Genomic DNA, 24,205 nt, shown 5'->3' on the forward strand with positions numbered 1-24,205 from the left:
CCGCTCGCACAGCCACTCCCGAGCGGAACGGCCGCGGCGTCTCCCGGGCAACCGGACGCTCAGGCCCAGCGCCGCCGGGCGGCTCGGGAGCCGGTTTCCGCGCACACGCGCCCCGCAGGGGGAGGCCGCAGCCCGCCCTCTCCATCTCCCCGGGGACCGCCCCGCGAGCCGGGGACCTCAGCGTGGGGGCGCCCCGGCACTTTCTCCTCCGAGAGCCTCTGAGATTCCCGGAAAGCGAGCGGCGCTCAGGAAACACCCTGTCTCCTCCCCAAGCCCCGCTCCGTCCCAAGGCTGCAAAAGCACTAACCTCAGCACCTGCGAACGCTGAGCACGTGTCCGTTTTCCTGCCTGCCTGGGCAGAAACCCTCAGTTTGCTAGATTTGTATTATCAGTCACTGCTCTTCGGTCCTGCTTTATGGCCCAAATAATTTTCCAGCAAACTTCTGTAGGCTTATGGTATTTATTTTTTTATTTTTTTTTGCTGCCCTTTTCAGAATCCAGTAAGCATGGCACTAGTACTGGAAGCAAGTCAAGCAAACAGTGTAATGAATGGTATACGGAGGTAGATTGGAAAAAAAAAATGCATTTTTGGGGGGCAAAGCTTACCTTCTTGTTCCCAAGACGAACTTAAAAAATACTGCTATGAATGAGCGCAAACATACTTTAACAGTAGCAAGATGCTCTCCACCATGCTCAGATTCAGGATGTCCCCATTTCCATTCTTACCTCCTTTTCCTCCTCTAGCTTCCATTTTCTTCAATTTGCTTAGAAATAGGCTCTAATCTCCTCTCGTCTTTAGAAAACAAAACCAGAAACCAAATATATTTCCACTGTACTCAAATCTACGTACACTCACATCTACCCATTGTTACCCTTATCACGTTATAGACACTTTTCAGCAAGGATACAAGTGGCTGCCTGTTTACAAACCCAACAGCCTATCTTCCCTTTGATGTTGTCTTTGATCTCTGCAGTTTCCAAAACCGTTGATCACTAGAGCTACTTGTCTCCAGAGGTAGCTCTTCACCGTCAGGCCCATCCTTGTTCTCTACCTTCAGGGCATTACTCTGCGCTATGCACCCCAAGCTCAGCTGCATTTAACACACAGCAATTCTGCATGTGTTTTAGCCTAGCCCAGTGGTCGGCAAACCGCGGCTCGCGAGCCACATGCGGCTCTTCGGCCCCTTGAGTGTGGCTCTTCCACAAACTACCACGTGCAGGCGCGCACGTACAGTGCGATTGAAGGAGTACCCTAATTAAGTTAATAACAATGTACCTACCTATATAGTTTAAGTTTAAAAAATTTGGCTCTCAAAAGAAATTTCAGTCGCTGCACTGTTGATACTTGGCTGTTGACTAATGAGTTTGCCGACCACTGGTCTAGCCTACAGCACCTACTCTGGTTTTTCCCTGCACTTGATAAAACTCTTTTCATTTACTAATAACCCAGTTTGTATTTAACTTTCTACGTAAAGGCTTTTCCTTTCCCAAAGCAGAATTAGGCACAACTTTTTGTACCTCTTTTTAAGTTTATCTTTAGTCACCCAAGTGTGCCCCTTGAATACTGGGAATGATGCCTTTTCCATCTTTTCTCCAGTGACAGTAATGCCTGAACACACTGTAAATGATTATTAATAGATGTTGGTTAAATAATCATCTCATAAAAGTAAAAAAAAGTCTTTGTAATGAGTTTTAACTAGACTTATTTAATAAGCTTTAACTGTAAATTGATTTTATGCAAATCCTTTGAGCAAGGAAAATGCTTTTTAGTAAAGCAAAAAATTAAGATAGTAAGTTAATTTCTCTTATTGCAAAGAGCCAGTGAAATCAGAATTTGAAGTTCAATTCCCAATTGAAAAAAATAAATCTAATTTCAAAGTAAAACATGCAAGTGTATTTTACAGAGGCGTGGATATACTGCATGTATTCTGTGTAATACATAGTTTAGCACAAGTTAAGTGTTAGTTCTATCACTTATTACCAATATTCTTAGGCAAGTTGTTTAAACTTTCTGTGCCTCAGTTTCTTCATCTGTAAATTGCCATGAATAATACCTACATCACTGGGCTGTTCTGGGCTTCAGTGGGAGAATCTATGTAAAACGTAGTATAGCGCCTGGCACACAGATACATGTATTGGGTACATATTGTTACTACATCACATATCAATCCTTTGCCCCTTAAGTAATACTCTTAGTGTGTACCCATTATTTTGGATAGCACACACTGTAATCTTTCTCCCAGTAATAGTAAAAACTGGTGACCTCTCTGTCCTTTCTTGGTCTACTGAAATCAGTGACATACTTGCAAGCTGAATGATGCCAGTAGACCCTGAAACAACTGATCTCATTCTTCTCAACACCAAGATTTAAGAAAGTAGCTAACAAAATAAATAACGCAAAACTCAATGAAGGTAAAATAGATTGTTTCAAACATTTGAGTGACTCTCTTCCTTTCGAGTGAATAAAAATCCTTCATCAAGTTACTGGGTGGAGACCCCAAATTTGCATTTTTAAGTGTCATTAAAGATGATTTTTTTCTGAGGCATGTGATCCTTGGACCACACTCAAGAAATACTACTTTAAATTCAATGCTGACCCCGGGTTCTCACGCAGGGTTATACATCAGAATTACTTGTACTACTTTATAAAAATATAGGTTACTGGGCCTCACCTCCAAAGAATGATTCTAGGGGTCTGTATTTTTAAAAAGCCCCTGGCTAACATACAACCAGTAGTATACCATATTTTCTGGAAATATTTATAAGTGATTGACAGTTAAATGTGATGGTTAAATTTTTTTCTTCAGATGTGACCCTTTCTATAACTTGTAGGATTTAGAAACTTGGAAAAACAGTGGCCCAGAAAAAAGATCAACAACCTTATCAATAAATGCCAAGAGCAGATCTTGATTTCTCAAAAGTATTTTCCATGAGTCTGTTTTTCAGCAAATAGATGATGTTACACTAGTAAAGATGTGCTTTTAAAAGTTGTTATTCAGTCATTAATGCTAAGATTGGCCACAACGCATTTGTTTGGGAAAAGTGATAAAGGTACACAACTGCTCTGATCACTAACATCTGTATGATTTAGAAGCTACATTTCTAGTCAAGGAGACTGTTCTAGAGTCAAGTAACTTATCCAAGGTCACAACAGGCAGTGGCATTAGCAAGAGTAGGAATGGTGCTTCGTGACCCCCAGTCCAATTCTTCCCACCTAATCTTCCCCCTTCCTTACCTCAGAACTGTATTCCCCAACAGTCTCCCTTCCTTTCCCTAACCCAGGAGCCAACAAACTTTCCATAAAGGGTCAGGTGGTAAGTATTTTAGGTTCTGTGGGTTATACAGGTGTTTGTTTTTTTTTTTGCGCAACACTACTCAACTGTGGTGCCAAAGCAGCCGCAGACAACAGTAAATGAATATCTAATATCTAGTGTGTTCTAATAAAGCTTTATTTACAAAGTCAGATGGTGAGAGTGCATGGGCTGAGGTACGCCGTCTGACACCACCTGCTTTAACCAAAAGACTATGATTGTTTAACTCATTTTCCCAATCAGGAAGCTGAAGATTCTACAAAAGACTTCCTCTTCTCAAATGTGGGAATATTACTCCCTTATGAAATTGAGATGACAGATTAGAAAAAAAAGAGATGATCTGAGGTACCAGAATGAATCCTTAAGGATTTAATGCAGAATATAATTTAAGAACACTTTTTCTCGGTATATTTTAGTCTTCCTATATGTAGATGAAGCCAGATAACAAGCTACTATACAACAGCATGTTAAAAAAACATGTTTATTTTACACTATGTACAATCAGGAACATATTTAAAAGCATTGTCAATTAAAATAAATGAAGACCATAAGTCACAACTTAGTTTGTTCTTAGTGTATATACTCACATCCTATATAATAAAAGGCTAATATGCAAATAGACCGAACAGTGGAACAACCGAACAACCGGTCGCTATGACGTGTCCTGACCACCAGAGTGCGCGTGCAGAACATGGCGGGCATCGGCCACGGCGGGATGGTGGAGCAGGTGAGCGGGGGCGCCAGACCGAGGTGGGGTGCCAGTCACTGTCATCAGGGCGAGCCTCTGGTGGTTACTGAAAATTCTTTGCTCCTTGCGAACCGTGGTCCTGCCTGGCGCTCACACCCACTGCCAGCGCCGGCCCCGCTCGCACCTGCAGCCAGCACCGGAGCCACTGCTCGGACCTGCTGCCGGTGCCCAGCACCAGTCCCGATCACTCGGCGCCATCGACGGGTGTGAGTCATGGCTGCCGGCCCTGATTGCCCCTGAGGCTTCTCCATCTCCCCCTGCTCCTGAGGCAATTGGGGCAGCAGCCACCGCTCGCACCTGGTGACAGCGCCAGCCCCAATTGCTCCGCGCCATCAGTGTGTGGGAGCGGCGGCGGCAGACAGGGGACCCAGGGCTACGGCAGCAGGGGCCAGGCCAGGCCAGGGCGCAGAGGATGAGCAGAGACCCGCCCCTGTGCCCAACGCAGCCTCGCGACCCACAGTTCCTTTCAAGGTGCACAAATCCGCGCACTGGGCCCCTAGTTAAACTATCAAGACCATATACGAAAACAGAGCCCAGAGCGTGCATTTCGCTAAAACTTGGTATATACACATTCCATTGGAAGAAAGCAATAAAAAATGACTTGAACCCAAACTAAGTTCCTGTGATGTGTAGTAACCATTATACTGTTTATATGAGGTAGTAACTAAATTATTTTGGCCATGTGTTAAACTCTAAATCAAAAGAAATAGGAAAATGATCATAAAATAAGGCCAACAAAAGTAAAAATTCCACTAGAAATTTGAACCACTTCACTCTATGGAATGTTACAGTTCTTCAATGTGATTATATGAAATGTTTAGTGTGGACTCTTTAATAATGCTAATTTATTCTTTGTGCATACTGTAATTCAGACAACTGCTGTGTTATATCATGGTACCGCTATTCTGTGACTCAAAATTTTTTCAAAGGTATTGTTTTTAAGCACAGACAAGCAATCTTACAGATTCTGCTTAAATATAAAAAGACCAGTTACTACAACAGGTGGTTAATTGGTTTGTTTCACATAGAAAACAATCCAAATACATTTAAAAAAGATGTTGTGGAGCCAAATGCATATTGACAATGTCACAGCTTACTTTTGTGACTTACTACATCACATATCAATACTTTGTGCAAATATAAACACCAGTGTACTTGCATTAAAATTAAAAAACAAGATTATAAAATGATTACAGCCTCCATAATAACTTTAAAAGTTACAAGATTTATATTCATATTACTAAATTACATATAATAAAAATACAATAGTGTTAAATGTACTATTTCATTGCCAGCATCCCATTTTGTAATATAGTCACACCAAGAGTATACTAAAGAATTCTTAAAATATTAACCCCAACTGCATTTTCATCAACATTTACATTTGTACAGATAAGACACTTGTACATCTCATAAAAGTACATTATCTACATAAATTCTTAGTGTATGTCTTTAGCAATATGAAGTTTTACAGAAAAATACTGCCTATATGTACAAAGATTACATAACAATGAATTAAGCACTTGTGTGGTTCAATATGCTAAATATATCCATACCACTTAAAACAAAAGCTTTCCCCATCTTGTCTCATGCCACAATAAATTACAAGTAACGAGCCAGGTCACTGCAGCCTCCGTACAGCTTCAAGCATCCATTAGTGTTGCAGCGGTAGTGTTCCTTCTTCATAGTTAACTGTCAAAGCACGTTTCTCAGTAACTGTTTTCATGTCCCGCCAGGATGTATAAATTGCTATTTGCTGTGGGGTTATCAGTTGGCCTACTTTCCAAAACTACGACCCTAAAAGTAATAAACAAACAAAAAACAGATAACAAGAAGTTATTCTTGAAACCAATGCTAACAGAAAAATTTTCCATTGCTTCTTCATTGTATGCCTCTATAAATGCTGCTTATTTGATTTTTTTGGACAGAAGTCACTCGTAAATCACTATGATTAAAGAGCCAGTTTAGCTCTGGGAAGTAATTTTGCTATGCACCACCTCCCACCGCTATTAGGAATAATGTGGGGAAACTTAATTTATTAAAATTTCTAAAAACAATTTATAGTTCGAAAGTCAGAACATAAGTCAGAATAAAACCCCAAATCCTATTTGGCACTAACATAAAATTTCTGCTTGTTAGCATACTGTATTTCCATCTTTCTTGCGCTATAAATTATAGTTTAGATAGTATATTTAAAACAAAACTATTACTGACAGATCTATATATTCCTATTTCTTGGAAGATCAGTCACATTCTCAAAGGCTTTAAAACTTTGACTTGTGAATTCTAATTGTGTGAAAATATAATGTTGAATATATTACTGTAGAAATTTCAATTCTCTGGAAAAAGAAACCAGTTTCATGCTGGATTTATAAAACACTATGTTTAGTACTATGTATATAATACAGCCCCTTTCATACCTGTCAGATCCAAGCAGTCTGAAAATTCTTGTGCTATCTGAAATTTCTTGTGTGACCTGTTCAAATTAAAGACATAAAGACATAACATTGTCTACAGGCATTTAACTTATTGCACTCCGGAAAAGAAACATTCCTGTGACGGAAGCAGATCCCTGCATGACTATGAATTTGTTAAGTCGACATATTGGTGCATCAATTTGTCAGTTTAGGAAAAATTGTGGCTAATTTTGAATTAATCTTAAAATAGGAGAGTAGGAAAACCATTTACTGGTTAAATTATGGAACTCAAGGGGAAATTTTAAAAGCAAAGCACCTAGTCTGTTGTATTCATCAGAACCCTTTGTCGGTTGTGTTGACAGCGAGGCTGCTCAGCAGTAAGCCACTTGGACCTGGTCCTTCTCCCTGAAAGGCTGCAGTGCGGTCGAAGGGACAAACTTAGGACTTGAGTGTGAATCTCAGTTCTCCCACTTACTAGCTGTGACACTGCACAAGGTAAGTAATTTGCTGGAAACAGCTTTGCCTTCTGCAAAATGGGATAGAAAATATCTACATGGTAGTAGTATTTTGCAGTGTTTTTATCAGTATTAGTGGGTATAATGCCTCGCTAAGGAGTGCTCAATAGATAACCCTTTTTCCCGTTTCTTTTCCAGTCTCCTGAAATGATATTTCCCATACTCTCCAAGAAGTTCTCCCCAGTTGGGGAGTTAAGAATAAATCTATAAGAGAAAAAAACTCCCCCACTATTTACTGACCGCAAAACATTTCAAATTATAATGCCAGTAACTTCTCTCCAAAATTTGGTAGGCTGAGAAACAATCTGATTTCGAAACGAAATTTATTTCATCAGCACTGCTACAATCAGTTATTGTGGAAACACCAGGTATTCTTAACTTCGTTTGTATCCAGCACACTTGAAGGATACAGGCTAGAACATGCTCACTCAGTGAAAGTGGCGCATCATGCCTGATCTTCAAGGTATTTTGGGGTTTGCCTACGAGGAACTGTATTCAGTAAGGGATGCTTGTGTAATCTGAAAAAGCCTGTCAGGTGATTTTTTGGAACCAACTCTTCTTTCTTTTTTTAAAACAACCCTCTTGTATCCTGCCTATGATGCCTTTCTTTCGCTGCCTACTGTTCATTAGCTGCTGACTGTTCTTACCTCCCCGTTCTGTTCCCTCAGGCCATTTTTAAACATCTTCCCTCTTGTGGGAATTGCTACTAGATACACATTAACAGCAACCTTTCTTAAATATTTACCATAGGCCAGGCATTATTGTCAAGCACATTACATGCTTCCTTTCATTTAACCTTTTTTAATTAAGTTTTTTTTTTTTTTCAATTACCCTTGGCATTCAGTTTTATTTTAGTTTCAGGTGTATAACTTCCATTTAACCTTAACAAACCTATGAAATAAGGACTATTTTGTTATCCTCAATTCACAAATGAAAAAAATAAAAATATAAATGATATACCAAGGTCACAGTTACTGAAGCGCAGAGCTGAGACTTGAACTCAGGTGCTGTGACTCCGACCCGAGCCCACCATCTCCGGGCTAGACTGTTTACTTTGTTCGAAGACAGGCTTTGAGCTGAACGACCATTTAGGACATAAATGGACTCTTTTCCTGCTTGAGGCACCTAAGGTTCTCCTTTCCCTCTAATGTTCAAGTAAGAGCTATCCTACCGAGACTGGCGTGGGGTACTAGAAGAATTTTTGATGATTTTACTTTAGAATATTCCAGGCAAGTAAGACATCTTGTTCATGTTTATAACCCCAGGATTCCCTGGTGTAAATGTTGAACTGAACTGAATATGTCACATGACTTGGAGTTCAATTATTCCTGTAGTTAAGGCAGGAAGGACTCAGACTATACAGCTAAAGGTTAATAAAAGAAAAGGGAAAGGGAGCAAAGAATCTTATAAATGTCAAGTGAATAAGGGTAATAGAAATAGGAGGCAAGCTGGCTTCAAGGGAAATGGAGACGCTTTGCTGTTATAGACTGCACTGGTCATTGTTTCTGAAAACCAAGTAGAAAGTGGCTCATGACAGAGCCAGCATCAGCACTCTTGTCTGTGGGGAGCCGGCACGGCCATGGCATACTCAGCCCCAGGGCGCCTTATGTGCCGCGCCAGCTCAGCCAGGTTCAGTGACCCTGAGGGGGGCGGCTGAAAGGCTTAGAACAGACAGACAAGAGAATGAAAGCTGGGTCTGGGTGGGACGCTGCTTCCTGAGAGACAGCGCCACGATTACAAGCCGTGTCTTTATTTTATAGCCGATGCCACGAGGCAAAGTAAGAGTGTGGTCAAGATGTTTACAGCATTCTCGTGGGTTTCAATCCTACTCAATTACATGCAGCTGATCAAGCTTTGTTTACTTGCAGCCTGTATCACTCAGGCACATGGGGCCACGTGTTCGGACCATAGGTTCAAGCTTACAACTACAGCTGTTGGCTCTAATTGTGCTGGGAGGGCTCTGCCCTCCAGGCTGGGACTTGCACGTGGCCACGAGAGGACTGTGCCCTCTCAAGGCTTGGACCTGTCCAAACACTGTGACCACGCTCCACACTTGTCCCAGGTGATGGTCTGGGAAAGTTGAGAGAAAATCACAGTTGGCTCACTTTTAGCAGTATTAGGAATTCTTGTTCTGAATATAAGGGTGATTGATTATCTGGAAGCACACGAAATAGGCACTAAAATTGTTTTAAGTAGATGGGGAAAGAGAGGTGTCTTTAAAGTATGTGCTATTACTTTTATCACTAGACTGAATACAGTAAATATTAGTAAAGTTAGCAAATCAAGTATTCCCTGTACCAGAGACATTTTCTAAAGTGAAATAAAAGTGTTTGATGTAGAATTTGATAATGCCTCATGATTATTTAATGGATGCAATTTTTAAGATGACTTACCTCATTAGATCTAAAACTTCTACCTTGCATTCCATGTTTCCAGAAAGCTAGCACACTGTCTTGTAGGCAAACTAGCAGGCAAGAACAGCTCAGTTACTGTTAATAGTACAAAGTTCAACTGATAAGCGTCATTTCATCCCTCTCTGTCTCACATAGCAATATTTCAATTAGTAACTAATGTCAATCACTCCATATTTATATGGCATCTTTACCTTTAAAATAAAAAATACTATATAGAATTTAGTCATCTTTTTTACAAGAAAATTTACCAAAAATATTTGTTAAAGAAATTTCTTGATTAAAAAAATAAAAGGTTTATCTTTTTTTTTTTTTTTTTTTACCCTGGCTATGTGTTTTTAAATATGGATTACATTTTAACATTTTGAGCAGATGTCCCTTAAAACTGACTTCTTGTCATCAGCATTTGCTTTCGGGAGAGAGATGTTCTAGTTGGAGGAAAGAGTAAAAATAGAACCAGGAAGAAGACAAATGAAGTATCTGTCCTTGGCCCTAACTTCTGTCAACAGACATACATGCAAATGTCTTTATCTTACTGCTAAAGGACACCAGAGAAATTGTGTATAGTTAAACACTGAATTACCCTTCATTCATTTTCCCTAGCACTATCTCATATATGATAATTTCACCTTATTTTTCCTGAATGTAGTCATTTTAGAATACTAATTATGTAAGAAATCCCTTCTCGGAAAAAATTCTTGTCAAACAAAATGTAGGAAGGAAATTCTATATACTACTTAAAACTTTCTGATTGGCAGATATAAGCAAAAAATACAATAGAGTATATTAACTAAAATTTAAAGTACTCAGGAAAATTAGAAGAAATAGAAATTCATAATTTTATGAAAAATAGTTATTTTTCTTGAAAGTACAAAATCTATAAAGAAGATAATGTTATTTGGGTTGTATCATAGTTATTAAGCTATTTTAGAGAATGTATGAAAGTGAAGACTGATATTGACTATTATATCCAATATTTAAAAAAAATGAGTCCTTAGTAATACATTTTTATAATTTTGGGTAATTAGCAAATAGATTATTTTAAGCGACTAATAATGCAATTAAACAAAAATACAAAACTGTGACTTGCCTATTGATTCAATCTGGAAATCAAAGGTGAGTTCTGATGATAATTTTCTGCTAGATTTTAATCTTCCTTGGAGATTTACTATTTTTATACAACCTAGAGAGAGAGAAAAAAGTCACTTAGAAACTACGGTAAGAGAAATGTTATTAAAATAAGATGTACATAAATAAAAACTTACAATCCAAGCACACAAGAATGGTATCTCTCTCCAGTTGGGTTACGTGAGTAACACTTGTCTGTGGAGTATCTGTAAACAAACAAACTCAATCAACTTAAAGAAAAAAGGAATTATTAGAACACAGAACATTAAAAATAAAGGAATTCTGAACATCACTGAATTTGAAATGCATATACATTTTCAGCTAAATATAGTGGCTGAGCTAGGTTGCTTGTGTTCAGACTCTGATGCAAGAGCTAAACTATGTGAGTGCTCAGTGGAGTACTAACTATAGTCATACTATTGGCGATATAATTATTTTTATTCATATGCGAAATCAGAGTCTAATCTTCTGCATTATTGTTATAACTAATTTTTTATTTTAAGCTCAAAGGCCAGGGACTATGCTTTATATTATTATATGGCAGTGTCTAGCACATGCAATAAATATTTATTGAATGAATGAGTCAGTGAGTGGAACAAATTACTTTGAGCACTAATGAGTTTAAAAAAGCAAGTATTTTGAAAAGCATGACGTACTACCAAAATGCAAAGAGGCATTATTTTTGTTATAATGATTTATCAAACTTCTTACAAACTGAAAATGTTCAAATGACTTGATTTTCCATCAGGTAAAATGTAGAATATTCCAAGCTTTGTATGAACATCAAAACTGAAATTGCTGAGTACACTCAAGTTTGGGAACCATTGGTTGTTTTGTTTATTTATTTATTTTTTATTTTTAAAAGAATGTCTCACAAAACAGTGGAATACACCTCTGAAGACAGGAGGCAAAATAATGCTAGCTCTGTGAATTGTCTCTTTTCCTCGTGCGAATCCATAAACTGCCATAGAGCAACAGAAAGGAACTCAATGAGAAGACGGAACCACTGGTTATGTTTTAAAAGTGTCAAACAAATGACTGTCTTAAATCAAGTCATCTTCCTTTTGCCAGTTTAATGAGTTACTCAAGATTGGGTTTTTATGCACTAATGAGAGAGATATATACAATACATTTATTTTGCCTAATGAGAAATATTAAATTTATTACTTATAAATCGAGTATATGTATTGGCCTTACTAAGTCAATAAACATCACAAACCTGATTCTGTAAACCACGAAGAGGTAGAATTTGGATTGACTGTTTCAAATCGAACCACCTGGTTGAAGTCTCTCCCTTTACTGACACCAACACAAACTAATGGGTACTCCTGTTCAGGAACCACCAGCATTTCAAACATTCTAAGTGGACAGGGTATAGGAAAATCTATGTGCTGGAGAAAGAAACAAAAATATGTTAAACAAAGGAAAACAAAAGCCAAATAATTTCACGAGAACCCCACTCAGAATTTTTAGTGTGATGAAATATACAAAACAGATCTTTATTATAAATATTGCTTCCTGTCACAGAAACTTGGGGTATGCAGACAAATCCAAATTATGAAGTATCTTTATGAAGATTTTACATTGAGCACTGCAAATTTTTTAAAGTTACTTAATTTTAGGATATTAGGCCTGGAGGGGAACTTATAAATCACGTTCCAACCCTCTCTTTTCAGAGTTGAAAACTGAGACCCAGAAACTGGGTGACTGGCCCATGGTCCCCCAGCCCTTTGTGGCAGAGTCCTGTCTCCCAGCTCAATGCTGCTTCAGCAATACGCCTCTGCCTTCTTATCCAACTGAGCCAAATGGATCAGAAAACAGAAATGCAAATTAGCAAGAGACACTCCTCTTTAATGTGGTCAGAAAAAAACACACACGAGAAACTGAGTCCCATATCTCAGAGTGGTTATATTTAATGAATTAACTTAGTTATAATGCAGCCATTTTAATTTTACATAACATTTAAAATTACTTCTATATTGCTATAAAGAAGTTAAATGAGATTATATTTTTAAAGTCTGGAAAACACTAATTTCATTAATAATCACCAGGGAATAAAACCACGAGGTACTATACATACCTACCAGAATGGCTAAACTCAAAAAGAACAACAATAATAAGCATTACTCAGAGGAGCAAACACATGCTCATTCTCTGATGGTGGGAGTATAAACTGGAGTTGACCACACTGAGGAATGATAGTATTTGTTGATGGTGTGCACTCCTTAGGACTCTGCAGTAACACTCCTAGTGATATGTTCTGGAGAACACGAGTACACACACGTGTAGGGGATTTGTGGCTGGGCTTTAAAGCTCTACGTGCACCTGTTGCTCCCACCTCCCTTCCTTCCCGGTGACGGCTGGAGAGCCTTCACCAACACTCTCCAAAACCCTCTCAGTTTTCCCATTACCTGGGGTATGCTTTGGATACAATCTCTCATATTTTTAACAAGGTGAGACATTTCAAGTAATTCTCTTTGAAATGTGGTAAGAACAGTAAAGCATCGAGAAAATAATGCTTTTGCTTAATTTTGTCAGCAAATAAGAAAACGGACAGATTTTGAACACTTCTGCTTAGCTTCCAATCCTTACGAAGCAATGTGGAGGGGTCACTGACAGAGAGGATCCTGTGCAACCGTTTTAAATCCAGTTGCTGTTGGTGACAGTTGTTGAGGGCAGTGACTGTATCTTACTCATCTCTGTCTCTCTAGTTAAACAGTACGTGCCTGCTTTGTAATAAGAACAAAACTGTTTGTTTTTTTGAGAATGTCTTTAATTTATAAGTTTTATTTATGATAAAAATTGTTTAGTGAAGCAAAAGCTTTGTCAGAAATGTCATTAAGAGGAAGGAAGGATATAGAAAGCATAAGAATCTTTTTGAACACATCTGATAAGAGCTGTAGTATAGAAACATCATAAATACTTATCAAAATAATGTCAAATATAGGAACAAATATATGTAAATAACTTGAGAATTAACTGGAAAAAAAATTTTTTTTGAATGAACAGGAAAACAAGCTTAACTCAGCTTTTATATTAAGAATGACTTAGGTTGACTTTCATGCTTACCTTAATTAACATGAATTTCTGCATTGGTTCAACCCATTCCAATAGAACAATGCTAGTCTGAAGTGCCCCGCATAGGTATTTATGACCTGTGTAAGGATTTCTCACTGTGGAGGCAAAAAAATATAGTAAGTTCTCTTATGATACAAAGTCCTTACAATAATAGTTACATGCTCCAAAAACAAATAAAAGCTGGCTGCCAGTTCAATTTCTTAGTTAAACTACAGTATGCAAAAGAAATACTGCCTCAGGGAACATCATGAAACTCCCTCATCACTTGCACGATTTTTGTTTGTCTGCACAAATGAATTTGCTGGTTGTTATGAGACCTGGGGGCCAGAAGAAAGACTTAGGTCTTAAGGTAGCAGAAAGATTTGGGGAGAAGTTGCCAAATCGATAGGCTATAGCACATTTAGGGACAAGTGATTCAGGGTGTTTTTAGTAGTAATGTTCAGAGGCAGTAATGCTTTGGTTATAACAATACGATGACATAAATCACATCTCAAAATACAGATTTACAATAATAAAACTGAATTGTCTAAGAGTTTTCAAGGGAAGAAAACTATTTTTTTTTTTTTGCTTTTGCTATATGCAAATAAAACAGCTAGTTGTTATGGGATGAGTGAGGAATTTAGGATAGAGGTATGTAAACAGGGAAATCTAACCTTCACAGCATAAGGTTTCATACATTAAAGGTATTAAAATACATGCTCACTGACTATATGCAGTCTCATAAGCCATTACAAAGCACAATGGTGAATGGTAAATAATAGGTACTTTGAAAAATAGGGTGTCATAAAGTGCTGTAATAAAAAGTTATCCTACTTTCTCCATTTCTCCAGTCAATAAATTATTTGCAAAACAACTGTTTTGTGCAAGGTATTATATTAGGTTTAGTTTACATGAAGACAGAATTCAAGACATTTGTTACTTGGGGGATGGGAGGGGGGGGCGGGGAGAAAATCCTATTGCTGGCAGAACGCCCTGGAGTACTACTTTTTACACTCGGTTTAAAAATAAGCCCCTTCCTGTTTTCTTGTCCACTTTGTGAAGCAGAAGAACCAAATATGATTGGACAGTTCACTTACCAACACAACACTTCTGACACCACTTGGTTTCAGGGATTTTTGCTGATACAGCAAATTTCCTAAATGTAAATGAATATATAATACATGTAGGTAAAGTGAGTATATGGTAATGAAACTGTTATAGTTCAGTGGAGAAGAAATTAGTTTTTCCAAAATTGGTGCTGACATAATAGGTCATTTATTAAAAACCAGAGGCCTGGTGCACGGATTCATGCCCCAGTGGGGTCCCTTGGCCTGGCCTGCGCTCTCTTGCAATCAGGGACCCCTCGGGGATGTCGGACTGCCGGTTTCGGCCTGATCCCCACAGGCCAGAGGGACACCACCGGTACATGGGCACTGGGCCTCTACTATGCATATAAGATCTTTGATTAATCTCCTCCCACCCTCTCCCCTCCCCTCTGAGATTCATCAGTCTGTTCCATGTTTCCATGCCTGTGCATTGAGCATCTGCCCCCTGGTGGTCAGTGCGCATCATGGCTACCAGATGAATGGTCGCTTAGGTGTTTATAGATAAGAGTAAATTGGGTCCCTTTCCCAATCCCCCCTTTAATAAATTCTAAATGGATTAAAGTTTAATATGAAAAACAAAACTATTAAATATTTAGATTGTAGAAGAAGATGACCTCGGGATTTCTTTAAAAAATGCAAAGAGGACAAATCATACAGGAAAATACTGATAATCTTTAATTGACATTTTTCCACAGAGGCATCTCAAGCTACAGGTGGCATTCAATTTGGTGAATGAACTTGTTGAATACATTAAGAATTCTGGTTCACAAAAAGTTACCACTGAGAAAGTGAAAAGGTAAGTCACAAACTGGGAAATGATCTTTTTAGCACATATAATAAATTTAGGCTATGTAAAAATTTGTGTTATCACTAAAACAATTTATAAGAACTTTTTATTTAGACATTTTTATTTCTCTACTCAGAAAAAGTGGGATGTAGATTTTTCTGCAAAGTACTTTAGGAGATTTGCAAACATTAAAATTTACTGTGTAAAAATCCATTTAAAATTATATTTTTAAACTACAATTAAAAAAAAAATCACAGTCAAATATCCTTTATAATAAAAGTTAATATAATAAGACTGCTATATATCTTTTATAATATAAAGTTAATATAATAAACTACAATATAAAAGTTAATATAATATAAAGTTAATATAACAAGTGGTGCAATCCTCAAATTATACTCCTCCATGTCTGTACACATATTTAAACTTTTAAATGTGTAAATGCATCACAGATTAGAGGTCATTACTCCGCACTATTTTTTTTTTTTTTTAAATCAGAGTTGTGTTTTGCTGGTAATAAAACCATACTGGGAAGAATTTTACATTTATCAAGTAATTAATTTATGATTGATAAATTATAAAAAATGCCTCTTTTATACATGCTGGAGTTTCATACAGTTTAGAGCAAAACAAAAATTCCCCACATCCTTAAGCAAACTGCTTGAACCAAAGTCCTTTGGAGAGTTTTTAAAAATCTGAACCAAGCTCCTGATAGATTCCAGGGGTATCCTAATCTTCCTGGTTCACACTTGTGAACTTGTCCCCCGGCTCCCAAGGTTAATAACTAAGGGGTTAGGTTACTGAATTGGTCAAAACCCAGGAGGATTAACTGACTGCCAGAATCTGAAAGACCATAAAGAAGAACACATGTGAAAATACATTACTTCTTACAATTTTTTCATTATACATAATTTCTACTAACCCAAACTGAGTGCTTTTTCAACTACTTATTAGAGTGACTTAACATGTTATGTTTAAGGATGCAAACAATTAGATGTCCAGTTACCTTGGCAGTATTCTGTCAGGGAGTTTGTGTGCTGGAATAGCAACAGGTAACTTTTGCATTTGTCTTGCATAATCAAAAAGCCCTGGTAAATTATGGGAATAAAGCTGAGAAGCTTTACCTGTAGAGAAAAAGCAACATAATGTAAAAGCTAATAATACAAATAGGAACAATTATAAGGTACTTAAACACTAAAAGACTTACCAGATATTGATAATAAGCAATTGTTCATTACATACAACCATGTACACCTTCGGGGAAATAGCTGATAAAAAAAAAAAAAGCACAAAGTTTACAAAGGATATTAGGTAACAGTAATGTAATATGTGCATATTAACCTAAGCTGTCATATCAATAGGTCAGTTTTTAAAAAAGAAACTTATTTTGAATAGAAATTCATTTTACAAGGCATTTAAAACAAGACGACATACACAAATACACATTTATATGGGAGGGAAAAAAATTAGCAGTGCAATTTCATTAGCTAAATCTGAACATGTTATGATTAGCTCAAGTCTGGTTTATGATAAGGACTAGGTAATCCAAAACCCGTAGGAAAAGAACATTTTTAAACAGTATCTATGCCTTTATTTTGGTTCTAGGGTTAAACAGTTAAGACTCTCTTGTGTACTTCCCCCAAAATGTTCTTATGTATGCATATGAACCGCAGGGCTTTGGGAACAGAAGGATAGGAGGATCACAGTACAGTGGAACATAGGAAATGGAAAACTAGGCGTAGAGGAAAAATGGCTGAGAGAATATGATAAAAACTTACAAATCATAAAGGATACCTATATGGAATTCATTACTGAAATCTAGTACTTAAGAACTGAGAGACATCTCTGAAAGCTTGAAAGTGATTAGTATTTAGGGTAAAGGGAATTTTATGGAACATAGTCCATGTACTTTGAAGAAAAAAAGTAACTGCTCTCATTTGGATACTTCATCATGAGCATCAGTGGGTCTCAAAGTGGTCCTTGTAGCAGCATCATAAGCATCACCTGGGCATTTGTTAGAAATGGAAATCCCTGGACCTCACTCCAAACTTACTGAACAGAAGTTCTAAAGGTGGGCCCAGCAATCTGTTTCAACCAGCCCTTCAGGGAATTCTGATGTGCAGTGAAGTTTGAGAACCACTGGTGAGTGTAACCAAAGCATACTGGTTTAACAAGCTTAGCCACTGGCTTTGCTCTGGAAACTCCTACTAGGCTGTTCCAAAATAGATTGGCTGAGGATGGGGGATGGTGAGAATGAAGAAATAAGTGAGGAAACATATCAAGGCCTCTAAGGACATTAACCTCTGTCTCTCTTGCAACCTTCTACTCATGGACATTAATGGTCCATTTCAAATGTTTCTCCTCATCTCCCCCGCCGGAGGTGCTAGTGACTTCTGCCTCTGTGGCCTCTACCTTGTACTACATCTAACTTTGAGGGTGCAGTTATTCGTTTATGTGTCTGTTTCCTCTATTAGATCATGAACTCCTTAAGGGTAAGGACTAGTGCTGTGAATGTGTCTTCAGTACCTGGTAAATAGAACATGCTTTAGGAAGGTTTTATCAATGAGAGGCAGCAAATCACAGACTTTAAATTATTTATCTAGTGGCTACTTATAATAACTTAAATACAGAATAACATACCTGTTCCATTGATGTTTCATGAAGTTCATTAAGATTCAAGGTATAAATCCCTTCTTCGGCACCAAATATCAAGTACTGATCTGAAATGACAAAAAGAATTCACTGATTTTGAGATATACCACTTTAAATTTATAGTCTAAAATTAAGTAAATATGCATTACAAATAACTATGAATTATAAGAATTACATATTTTTTATTTTAATGTTTATAAGTGGTTAGACACTCTAACTTAATGAACTGAATTATATGCAAATATTACTACTCTCAAAGCAGTGAAGAAACTTATGTAAAAAACATTTTGAAGAGTGGCATGCTGGACTTCTCACTCATTGGAGGGTGCTAAGGAGTGGCAGAGAATCTGCAGTTCCTTTTTAAAAATTCCTTAGGATCATGTGCAACTGACAGAATGTAAATCAAGAACAGCTGATACAGATTCAAAATTTGTGCAATGGACTATGACTATCATAAGCACTAATATAAAAAAAGAACTGACTTGTTCCCATTTAAGAAGTTCACTAAAACTTGGATACTTGCTAGAGTACTTGATATCTTCTAGAAAATACCAGAAGTTTGGTCATGGCCCTGTTTGGTCTGTTTTTACAACATACACTTCTCCAGATTAAACTGAAGTACAGAGGACAGCTCAGAATGCGTGAGCACTCCAGCACTGCCCAGTGTTCAGGATTAGTTCTGGTGTTTGCCGGCACAGGCTGTGGTCAAACAGCTGAACTGGCTTCAAGCTGCAGCTCTACCACTGAATGGCTGGGACCCTCGGAGTGTCATTCTCTCTACCTGTGAAGTGAAAGTACCTATACCTTGGATTTTTAAGCTTTAGAGAGAATGTGCGTGTGTGTGTGTTTCTATGTATATCTTGTATAGTTATTAAGATAGATATTATATATACAGTCTTTAGTGCCTAATGACAACTATTCTTATTATGACCTTTTAAGGTGAGAGAGATCCTCTAAAGTGGTCACTAGATCCTGAATCCTCAGTAGTTAAATTCCTTTAGCAATGGCCATGTCTAAAGCACAGATATTGAATGATTGTGCTGCAGAGAGGAAGAAACTTTCCTGGGAGGAAATTAAGGTGGCAGAGAGTGCATGGTTTCACTATATTGATATAGTGACTGCATGGCGAAAAAATTTTTTTAAAAGACTTTTTATTGATTTTTAGAGAGAAGAAGAAGGGAAAGGGAGACAGAGAGAAAGAGAGAGAGAGAGAGAGAGAGAGAGAGAGAGAGAGAGAGAGAGAGAGAGAGAGAGAGAGAAACATCAATGTGAGAGTGAGACATTGATTAGCTGCCTCCTGCACACTCCCTACCAGGGATTGAGCCCGGAACCCGGGCATGTGCCCTGACCAGGAATTGAACCGGCGACCTTTGGGTGTGTATGGGATGATGCCCAACCAACTGAGTCAGGGATACACAGTAAAATTTTAATGTCATGTGTCACCTCAAGCACTGCTAATAGCATAAAAAAACATTTACCTTAAAATGTTTTTAACTGTAACAAAAATTTTCTCAGAAAGATTCAGAAAATAAAATCAAATGCTTTCATGGCCTCAAGTTTAAAAAACAATTAGAAAGATAACATATAGTATTACCTCTGGTATCGGGGTTTATCCATGATGTTGCACAGTGAATTTTCAAGGGACACCCATTAAAAACCTTTGAAAAACAAGCACCCATCTAGAAAAATGAAGAATAACCAAATTAAGATACCAAGCCATAGTCCTTTGCCTTACAATGGTACCTCAAAGGGTCCAGGCACAACAGTGAGTGTCAACTGACACAAGATTTTACTTAAAAGAGTTATTTTATTTTCTCTATCTTTTCAAATAAACGAAGCAGTGATAGCAAGCAATTCTGACCAATAATTTATGCACAGAAATATTACTTACACATCAAGAGCAATGTAATATTCCCTGGTAAGAAGAAAATGATAATCTCTACAAAGGTGAAAAATTTTCTTATTTGGTTCTATAAGCCTAAAGTCAGTGAATTTAATTTTACAAAGTAATAGAGGTATGATTGATTTAAAAATTCATATATATACTTCAATATCAAAACATACAAACTCACTTAAAAAAGAATTGAGCAATCTAATGATTTTCCCTGGAAGGATTCAACAGAAAAGCTTTATTCTTTGATGTTGATATTTATTTATTGAGGCCATTTACAAATCTTTCAGAAAGTACTTTATAATGAAAATCAGTATCACTCATTTTAACATTTTATCTTCAAAGAGTAAAACATTAATTTTCAGGTAAGAATAAATACAAATAAGAAAGCTTACTCATTTAGTCACATTTACTACCAACAACTTGTGAGAAAAAGAACATACAAATATTTGGTCAGAAGAGCACTGTGCTATCATTTTGTATCAGTAATGTTTTCTTTACAAAAGTGGAGATAATCCAGAGTGGGGAAAAAGGAGGCTTATAGTTGTTTGTATGCAATATCACATAATAATTAATAAATAATCACACAGTAATAAACTCTTGTGTTTTGTGTAATCACAACGGTAAACCTACTTTTGCCCCACCCTGTACTCTGAGAAAACACATCACTAGTTGATTATAATGGATTAAAAATATTAACACAAAATATATAAATCTTAAGATTTCCTTTATCTTCAAAAACATGCCAACCAATATTTTAAAGGCTTTTGTACCAAAAAAAGAATAACAGCCAGACAATACCATGAGGTGGCAGTATACTGTTAAAAATGTTTTTATGGTGTAGGGTAGAGATTATATCGCTTTACTAACAAGTAATTAAATTATCCATCAAGATAGCTACCAAAAGTCATATGTCAAGGTAATGCTAAACCCCCTAAAAATCCTCATGACAAAATGGGCTACAAAACAAACGAGTCTCAACTGTAAGCTGAGTTGTTAGTTGGCCCTATCTGGCGTTCCCTATTCATCAGCTCCTCCCCATGGACGGCATACCCGACTTAACAGTTTTATCTTGTAGCCAGATAGGAAATTTCATCCTTATTGTACACATAACTCTGCTAGACTTGGGAGCTCTTTAAATTCAAAGCTTCTTTTTATTTTGTAAGATAAAATATAGTTATTTAGATCTTTATACTAATTAAAAAGTAAAGTTAAAAAGTAAAAAGGCTAAAAAGTATAGTTGGAAGGTTAAAAACTAGAAAAACTATGGACATCTAGTGTTACGTATGCAGTTTTGGATTATAGCTCTGTAGAAGTGAAAATGTAGTTCTGTCTGTACTAACCTAAAGCCACACTGAGTTAATTAATTTTAATCCTAGGAGAGCATGGTCTAATAAAAAACCCCACCTATAGCAGAATACATTACAGTGCATCTAAGACAGTGATGGCGAACCTGACATGCGTGTCAGCACTGACACGTGTAGCCATTTCTGATGACACGCGGACACTGAGGCGGCCGCATGCTGAGGATGAAACATTTGCGAAATAATGTTTTTTCCTCAAAGTGACACACTACCCGAGTTATGCTCAGTTTTTTGGCGAAGTTTGACACACCAAGCTCAAAAGGTTGCCCATCACTGATCTAAGATCTAGTTGTTGGTCTCGTTAGAGTTGTAGGTCTTATTAGAGTTAGGTGAAGTTTTGTGATCTGGATGACTAAGACATTTGGGTCTCAGCTTTACTCTACAATTCGAAGTTTTGATAATTGAAAACACTTTAGAAAAAGTGTTGTATCTACACCCTGTACTTCTATTATATCCGTGTGCCTTTCTCACATTCTTCAACAATATCTGCAAGGAAGATATTAATAAAGTTTGGAATAAAGGAACTTTAAAATGTATAATTTTATCTTGAAAACTACTTTTCAGACGTAGTAAATTAATATTGAAATTACCAATCTTATAGATTTTTTCAACAATCATGGTGGTTCTTTCAAATAGGCAAATAATCTAACCAAAGATACACATATAAGCAATTGTTTGTCATTGTATTGATTTTGAAAACTTGATATTTATACTTACATGCACTTTAGGTGTTGGGGGTAGACCGTTACTAATAGGCTTCTAGAAAAAGAACACATGCATGATTACACCTCTTTTGTTGCTGTTTGGTATAACAAACACACTTATTAGAATAAAATAGACAAATACATTCTTTTTGTAAAACAAAACACTGTAGATAAGGCTGAAGTTCCCTATAAATCTCCCACAGCCCACTTATTCCTAATACCTGGGCCTCACAAAACCAGTTTAGTGTCTATCCTTCCAAAACTTTCTCTAGCCAATAATATGCACTCATGTATTTGTGTATTCTTCCAGACTTTTTGTATATATTCACATATAAATGCCCCCACAGAAAGTACTGTTTTTGTGTGTGTTTAAGAACGATAATAGTTATGCACTAATGTGCAACTTGTTCTTTGCCTTAATACTGGTCTTGGACAGCATTTCATACCAGTACATATCGATCTGGTGCATTTGTTTTAACTGCGGCACAGCACGACTATGACATAATTTAGCTATTCCCTAATTGGTATTGAGTATTTAGGTTACTTTCAATTCATTACTGTAACAACAATATGGAAACGATCACCCTTGCCTTACTATGCAATGTGTGAATGTTATTTTGTTTGTTTTTAAACCTCACCTGAGGACTTTTTCCCCATTGATTTCCAGAGAGTGGAAGGAAGGGAGAAGAGAGAGAAACATCGATGTGAGAGAGACACATCGATTGGTTTCCTCCCGTACTCGCCCCTAAGCATCTGAGGAACCTGCACCTGAGGTATGTGACCTTGACCAGGAATTGAACCCATGACCCTTTGGTCCCCGGGCTGACGCTCTAACCACTAAGCAAACTGGCCAGAGCTGTGTGAATGTTTTTTTTAGGGTATACCATGAGAAATGAAACTACTGGAACATGGCATCTGTACCTTTTACATTTTAGTGGATACCAACTGCCAAACTGTCTTTCACAATGCCCACATCACATCACACCCTCCAGTAATACATGAGAGTCCTGGCTCCTTACAGTCTCACAGACACTTAACAACATTTGTTATCAAACTGTAAAAAATATTTTGTCATTCATGTGCATGCCTCTGATTGCTAGGAGGGTTGAGAACCTTTCTAAAAAAATGTTTACTGGCTCTCTGTATTTGCTCTTCTGTACACTGTTTTTTCATATATTTTTTACTAAGTTACCTTTTTCTTATCTATTAGCTGGAGTTCTTGATATAATCTAGATTTAAATACTGTATCGAATATATATATTACAAATGTGTTCTCTTAGTCTGTAGATTATCTTCACTTTGTTTACAATGTGTTTTATCAATTTAAGTTGTACATTTTGATTTATTCAAATATATTAACCACTGGTCAGCATATACTGATAATTACAAGAGCAAAAATAGCACATATGCTCACCTACAATATTCTCAAGAATACCAGACATTTTCCCAATGAGCTACATTCCTGGAGTATATGATTTGTCCCCTGGAGAAAGAATCTCTTTGGGAGAGTAAGTATAAATTGTATTAAAGTCTAGATTTCTTTCAAGGTTAACCTTAACAGCTTTTTAAGGAATGACTTGTATTTTTTTCTCCAGCTGACATAAATCAGAACTATTTAAATGATGCAACAAAATTAACTAAAAAGCTGCTGATTTCATATTTTGTGATATGATACAAATATTCTGTGTAGTACCACTTATATGAGTAACTTTTAGACACTTCTGAAATTGACTATATACAATTTTACTTTGTAGATCTGTTTATGAGAATATATAGCCTGTTAGTGCCACAAATTTCTGATAATATTTTTTTCATTTGGCAAATACTCTATGTACTTATTTTTGTATTTATGTTCCTAAATTACCTTCTATCATCTATTTTGTGAAATATTATTTTTAATTAGGGAGCTCTGAATGTTATAACTGTTCGATTTAAGTACTAACAGAATTGGCTGTAAATAAATTCAATAAGCTGCACAAATGGTAATCATGTTTCAGTATATCACGGATACTGTTTATCCTATGATACAATCATGAAATATTTATTTCAGAATTACTAAGATTGTTAGTTTAACTAGGAGTTTCTTATAGTTAAAAATGCATATATACTACAAT

At 36.8% G+C, this 24,205-nt stretch overlaps 1 protein-coding gene and 2 non-coding genes across 4 annotated transcripts in view; all 3 read right to left on the bottom strand.

The window, feature by feature from the left end:
- Positions 1-3,773: 3,773 nt before the first annotated feature.
- MAP4K3 (mitogen-activated protein kinase kinase kinase kinase 3) overlaps positions 3,774-24,205 on the bottom strand; it is a 117,524-nt gene continuing 97,092 nt past the window's right edge. For both annotated transcript variants that reach the window (XM_008162218.3, XM_008162217.3), the window contains 13 exons: positions 22,105-22,146; positions 19,727-19,811; positions 18,121-18,200; positions 16,688-16,748; positions 16,487-16,604; positions 14,685-14,743; positions 13,600-13,703; positions 11,750-11,921; positions 10,668-10,736; positions 10,493-10,585; positions 9,385-9,455; positions 6,480-6,535; positions 3,774-5,856 (listed from right to left, as the gene is read on the bottom strand). In XM_008162218.3, the coding sequence (XP_008160440.2) occupies positions 5,769-5,856; positions 6,480-6,535; positions 9,385-9,455; positions 10,493-10,585; positions 10,668-10,736; positions 11,750-11,921; positions 13,600-13,703; positions 14,685-14,743; positions 16,487-16,604; positions 16,688-16,748; positions 18,121-18,200; positions 19,727-19,811; positions 22,105-22,146 (1,098 nt within the window). In that variant the 3' untranslated portion in view covers positions 3,774-5,768. The remainder of the gene's footprint in view (positions 5,857-6,479; positions 6,536-9,384; positions 9,456-10,492; positions 10,586-10,667; positions 10,737-11,749; positions 11,922-13,599; positions 13,704-14,684; positions 14,744-16,486; positions 16,605-16,687; positions 16,749-18,120; positions 18,201-19,726; positions 19,812-22,104; positions 22,147-24,205) is intronic.
- On the bottom strand, positions 11,395-11,529 carry LOC114230383 (small nucleolar RNA SNORA75). The gene has a single exon (XR_003616275.2). It is a non-coding gene; the product is annotated as a small nucleolar RNA SNORA75 (small nucleolar RNA).
- Positions 23,461-23,597, bottom strand: LOC114230384 (small nucleolar RNA SNORA67). The gene has a single exon (XR_003616276.1). It is a non-coding gene; the product is annotated as a small nucleolar RNA SNORA67 (small nucleolar RNA).

The sequence above is a fragment of the Eptesicus fuscus genome, chromosome 16 (assembly GCF_027574615.1).
Source record: "Eptesicus fuscus isolate TK198812 chromosome 16, DD_ASM_mEF_20220401, whole genome shotgun sequence".
In the NCBI taxonomy this organism is placed as follows: domain Eukaryota; kingdom Metazoa; phylum Chordata; class Mammalia; order Chiroptera; family Vespertilionidae; genus Eptesicus; species Eptesicus fuscus.